At 27.9% G+C, this 6,611-nt stretch overlaps 1 protein-coding gene across 1 annotated transcript; it reads left to right on the top strand.

Annotated features, from left to right (window-relative positions):
* The first annotated feature begins 5,593 nt into the window (after positions 1 to 5,593).
* On the top strand, positions 5,594 to 6,029 carry LOC114165283 (protein TAPETUM DETERMINANT 1-like). The gene is made up of 2 exons (XM_028049937.1): positions 5,594 to 5,642; positions 5,725 to 6,029. The coding sequence occupies exons 1-2, from the start codon at positions 5,594 to 5,596 to the stop codon at positions 6,027 to 6,029; spliced, it is 354 nt and encodes a 117-aa protein (XP_027905738.1).
* The last annotated feature ends 582 nt before the right edge of the window (positions 6,030 to 6,611 follow it).

Raw genomic sequence — 6,611 nt, 5'->3', positions numbered from 1 at the left:
AAATTATTAACTAAAACAAGATAGATTATACCTCTTTACATATTTTAAAGCATTATACTAATGATAAAAAATGTTCAGTTAGAGAAGGTATTTTTTGAAGCATTATACTAAGGATCGAATTTAATAATCTCAAAATTATATTACTTTGGCCCCTCCGACACTTTTAGTCAAGATCCACCACTGATGGGAAGTGTCATCTTCAATAAATTACATATGAGATTTGGTTGAGTGGCCTTTCCATTTAATATTTCTTAGTGGTAAAGCTATGTTTTCGATTTGAGAACATGTGATATTTGGTAGCGTAGATAATTGATGCTATGTTGTGGTAATGCTAGGTGAGTGGTATATTGATGTTCATTGTTATGTGATATGTTATATGGTTAGCTCACTCTTGCATGTTTATGGTTGTGTTTTCCACCTGCGATGATCATATTACTTGTGTTATACAGTAGTAGATGAGGGTGCAGATAGTTGAAGAAGCTTAACTGTGAGGAGCTCATGGGGATGCTTTTGGGAGCTTTTATTTCTTTCATTTGAAAACATTCCTTTGAATAAGAATGTAATAGTTAGTTGTTGTGAGGTTTAAACTTAAAGGATTTGTATTAAGTCTTTTTTTTTATGATTTAATCGAGTTGGTTGGTTAAACCATATTTTTATTTTGAGGAATAAAGTTATTTCATATTAATTTTCTGACCAGTGTTATTTTGAGTTAAAATTATTTGGACTCTTCATATTTAATAGGATGGCATTAGTGTTATGTTTGAAGTTTGAAAAAAAAATTTACACATAGCATCTCGAAACGGGTCTTACAAATAATATGTGAAAGGCCAAGACAAAAGCACAACTGTTCGGATCAAGTTAGGCAGGGGAAACATTTAAAATGGTAAGAAGCTCCTTTTCAAATGAACTAAATTTGTCGAAAAATGTGGCATAAATAAAGGTAAATTTATATGGTGATGCAATAGATTCATCTTGGCACAAAAGATCAAGTTTGTAAGTGCCAACTATGGCACTTTTCTCGTCATGTTTGCATAATGTTTGGTTGCATCAAAAGGCTTTGATATTTTTTTATCTGTGGTCATGCTAGTAAGCTCTCTCTTAGGATTTAAGCTAGCCCACGAAAAGTAGGGGTTGTATAAGGTCAACATACTTAGGACAAGAGGTCAGTAAATATGTAATAGATCTTGTTTATGGATCGAGATGCACGTTTAAACCTAGAAAGCTGAAAAAATGTAGAAAGATATAAATAAAAAATAAAGTAAGGATTTTTCAGAATCTATTTTGCATCATACACCTAGAAATGCCAAGAAAAATTCTGAATTGTACACAAGCACTCAAAAGCATCGAAAATTCATGAAAAACCCTACAAAGGAAAATTGTGTTAGAGTTAAAAGCCCCTCTGCATAAAGTCATAATCCTATCATTCGAACAAGAGGTTGGTAAATGTGTAAGAGACGTAGGTTGAAACCCAAAAATGTGAAAAAACCTAGGAAAATAAAAATTAAAAACAAAGTGAAGATTTTTTTAGAATCTACTATGCATTATAATCCCAAAAATAGGAAGAAACATTTAGAATGGTACACATGCCCTCAAAAGCATCGAAAACTTTCATAAAACTCTAAAAATGAAAACTGCATGAGAGCTAAAAGCTCTTCTACATAAACTCACAATCTTATCATAGGTATACCAATTGTTACAGGTATTAAAGCCAGAACGCGAAATATGTGTAATCGAAAGGAAAATAATAATATAAACAAGATGAACATGAAGAAAATATGAACAATAAAAGTTCAATAAAAATTTGAGAAGATGGCTTCATACGAAAGTTAAAATGTTGATAGAAGCAAGAAGAAAGATGAATGCAAGAAGAACTAAATCAAGCGACATAAGTAACAGAGAACATACTTGAGGGAGGAAAAAGATTGCAACGAAAACACGAGGAAATGGAAGAGAAAAAGGAGACAAAAAAACACAAGGAAGTGAGAAGTGTAAAAAAGGAAAGATATTGTAATGTTTAAAATGAAGAAAGGGAACGCTTACCCTTGAGGTTTAATGTTATTCGTCAGATGTAAGGATGTAAGCACTTGACCGATGCAGGAACATGTCAATGTAGGTGCAACAAAGTAATGATGAGCATAGTAAAAATAGATGCAAAGGATGAATATAGCTACCATTTTATCTAAAGAAATTAAGTACTCAAGGTCAAAGAGTTGTGTATAGCCCAAGGCTATGATAAGATATGACCGATTTGTTGTCTTAAACCCTATTTCATAAAGCAGGTTTGTTTGTTAAGAGTTCAAGGAATTTACTATTAATAAGGAAATCTAGGCTCATTCTACTAAGGGATTAGAGTTCTAACCCCAACAATACCATTCCATATCAATTCTTGTCTTTTCCATCATCTAAGTGTTTTAACTGCCAAAAAGTTCACCTTTTACTTTATTTTATCCACAAATTTACTTGTACAAAAACAAAATTATGAATTTATTCTTTAGTTTAAATTAGTTATTAATTGCACAATTAATTAGTATTACACGAGTCTCTTCGGAAACAATATCCTAGTCTTACCAGTTACTACTTGCGCGACTTGGTACACTTGCCAAAGTCTTAACAAATAGGAAAAAACATAAAGATGGGGCTAAACATTCAAAACGGTGGGCTTCATTAGAGATCCATAATGGACCGAGCTTAGCTTCAAATGTTGACCTCCAAGAATGGGCCACGAGTTTGTGCCGAGGTCCATGTTGTAGTCTTTTTGTTATTATTTTTGTAATCTTTTAGTTATGATCTTTGTAATCTTTTGGTTTCTATCTTTGTAGTATTTTATATTCTCTAGATTTGGCGAATATTAACGATTTATAATTGATTTTCTTATAAATAAAATTATAACTCCTATGACCAAAGGATGAAATTATTTTGGTCTACTGGTTTCTACTTCACTAAAGATCATTAAAGTTCTTCACATTTTATCCTATTATTTACTTGTCCTTTAAGAAGGATTTCTTATTGGAAGAATATTTTATATTTTCATACTGAATTATTTATAGTTAATTTAGTGTAATATTTGTGTTCATACGTCAATAACTATAAGCCAAGACTCATTACAAATAATATAAATAAGTATTATCTTATTTATAAAAATTAGGTACTATTTTATTATCTCACTACTAATTTTAAATTTTAGCATATATTTTATAATAGTAACGTGTCATCATGACTAAGGATAGTAATAAGGCGGGGTGGGAGAGTTTCATTATCACAAACCACTAATACGTATAGGGCTTTTAAGGACGGTTAAAAAAGACTTTCAAACATAATGCGAATGAGAAAAGAAAAAAAATGTCTTTTTTAAAAGAAGAACTTTTAACGATGATTTGTAACAAAATCTTATTCGTATGTCTTGGCAACACTTTTAATGACGGTTCTCGAGTTAACCATCACTAAAAACGTCCTATTAATGACAATATTGGTACCACACTTTTTTTATTATGATAGTGGTCCTATAAGTTTCTTTAACTAACATTATGGATAACAATTTTTGCACTAGTTTCCTCATCTCCAAAGAAAAAATTCATTCTCATCCTCATCTTCATACTCAATGGCTATATAACTTTTGTCTCATCCTCATCTCCACTAGGTAATGGGTATACTCATAACCATGTTCATTCCCATTTTTTAGTGTTTCAATATCAATTAACTAATTTTTGTAAAAAATCACGAAAAAAATATATGATATTATCAAATATTCAATACCAAAAAGACATACTCAATGTCAAATATTTATATATAAATGATAGTTGTATAAATTTTAAATAAGAGCACCAAAAAACAATGGAATAAAATTAAAACAATTATGTTAAATATTATGCAATTACACAAACAAAATTTCATAACAACCTAAACTGATTTTGAACTGTTGAATCTTTGCACGAAAATTTGTTTGCATTCTCAAGTTCTACAATTAAAGTGGGTAGTATGGATCTCCAACATATTTATGCAACAAATGAAATCCATCCAGAATTATTATAAAAGGAGAGCAACAATGACTATTTGGATCGTCATCCACCCTTCATCATCTTATCATCTATCCAACGCTTTTCACTTTATCTTTCTATTACAATTTGTATTGTCCTCCATATAGAAAGTTAAGCTCCTTGGGTTGATTATCTTGTAATTTCATAGATGATTATGAGGTTACGTGCAAGTCATGAGTTGTTCTTTTATTTTATTTAGATTATTTTTATCTATTCTTTTTAATCTCAACATAGACACTTGGAATGAAAATGTTTTAGAAAATTAAGTGAAACTAATATAGTTAAATTGAAGTCTTTATTTATAAAATAAATGGATGATAATCATAGATGACTAATGAAGAATTTTACTATGGAAGAGGTAGACAACCAATCTATTTTGTCATTTGATTTAATCTTTTATATCGTCTATCACTTTGTAAAATCTCCCTTTGTTATTTTTTATGCTTCTAACATTTTAAATTTATTAAATAAAAACTCCCTTTGTATGAACAAATTTTAAAATAAAAACTAAACTACTAAATTTTTTAAATTTCTTAAATAGTATATTATGATATAAGGACATAATTAGTTATGAAGGAGAAACTTGATTTGAAATTAACTATTACAAATGTTTTTAAAGAAGATCATGGAACTTATTGATGCATAAGATTTATTTTGAAATTAATAAAAACATTTATCAGAAGAAAGTATAATGCATAGCAAATATATTGTTATTTTATTCTAAGAAATAAAATTCATCTTAATTTAATATTTTATGATTAGTCTCAATGACTTTAAGACAATTTTATGAAAATAATGTAGTATTGTATAACTACATAGACTTAATTATTAAGGAGGAATTTGATTTGAAATTAATTATTATACATGGGAAAGTATATGGAATATATTATGCATTACCTTTATAAGGCTTATTTTAAAATTAATATGAACATTATGATAATTAATAAAGTAATGAAGGTATTCATAGCAAATATATTCTTATTTTATTCTAAGCAGTAATAATTCATCTTAATTTATTACTTTACCATTAGTCCCATTGATTTTAAAGATAATTTTAGAAAAATAATAAAATTATTAAGATTTAAAATAATAATTATATTAATTAACAGTTTAAATTCATGTGAAATAGTTAAATATTGTAGTATTAGGAAAAAAATAATTATTATTAAGCAAGAATTTGATTTGATTTAAGTATTTACGTGTATGGGAAATAATATAGAATTTATTGATGTATTACCTTTATAAGATTTATTGATGTATTATCATAATGATATAATAAAGATAAGCACGAATAGTCAACCATTACGATTTGTTGTTATTTCTTTCATTTTTAATATATCTATTTACATAATTATGTATGTAATTACAACTATATTTTTCTTTTGCTAATTTATACTATTTTTTTAATTTATAACAATTAAATTCAGATTTAATTATGTTCTCAAATGAAAAAACAAATTGAAAGATACATTCCAATAGGTTTATAAATAATATTACATACAATGTTATTCTTTGCATAACAATTTGGAAAATTGAAACTTGTATTTGTGTTATAAGAAATGGAGAAGATTCTTGTTGCAACTCTCTTACTTGTCCTTGTTTCTCAAGGTGTGATTTTCTCTCATAAGAGAAATGTAAGTTTTGTTTACAAAATATTGTTGATGATATGTATTATGCATGATGATTTCAGGTTATAGTCAATGTTCTTTGAGCGATATCATTGTAACCCAATCTCCATCAGGAAGAAAAGTGCATGGAAAGATAGAATGGACTGTGACTATCAGAAATCAGTGTGCATGTGTTCAAAAGAATGTGAAGTTGAACTGTAAAGGATTTCAAACTATTGAAGCAGTTGAAGCTTCATATTTGAAAGTTTTAGGTGATGTTTGTCTTGTTAGTGATGGTCAACCTCTGTTTAATGGTGCCACTGTATTCAATTATGCTTGGGACTCTCAATTTGCATTCAGTCCAATTTCCTCAGTTATTGCCTGTTAAGTGTACACCCAAACCATTTTATGTAATAAGTTTTGATTTTTTTTCTACTATCTTATATATCAATATTATCAATTTGTAATAAAACATTACTCTTATGATGTTGAAATCTTTTTTTTTAATTTTTAAGTTACTACTTACAAGTTCTTGGGATAGTGTTTGTTACAGTAATAAAATATTCTATTTTTATATTGACTTATTTAATGTTAATCAAGTTCAATTGTTAAACTATATAATGTAATAAGTATTTACTATTTCATATAGAGCTTAACTTGATAATTGTCTTTTTAAACCTGTAACATTCATCCATCCCTCCTGAAGAATAATGTAATATTTTAAAAGTTACAATAATATTAAATTAAAAGATTAAATTATTGAGAAAGTGTGATATACACTCAAAATTTATTGTGATGGAAGATAAACAATTACATGAAAAGAAAGTTGAAAATTTTATAAATGGTGTGTTCACATGTCAGACACTTATCAAACATTAATACATGTGTGATACTCAGTGAAGTGTCTAATTTAAAAGACACTTTTTTATTTGACATAATTTTGATATGGCTGCAACACAATGTAATAAGG

This window comes from Vigna unguiculata, chromosome 10 (genome assembly GCF_004118075.2).
Source record: "Vigna unguiculata cultivar IT97K-499-35 chromosome 10, ASM411807v1, whole genome shotgun sequence".
NCBI classification, from domain to species: Eukaryota; Viridiplantae; Streptophyta; class Magnoliopsida; order Fabales; family Fabaceae; genus Vigna; species Vigna unguiculata.
The sequence above is the reverse complement of the archived record's forward strand: the minus strand, read 5'-3'. Positions and strand labels throughout refer to the sequence as shown.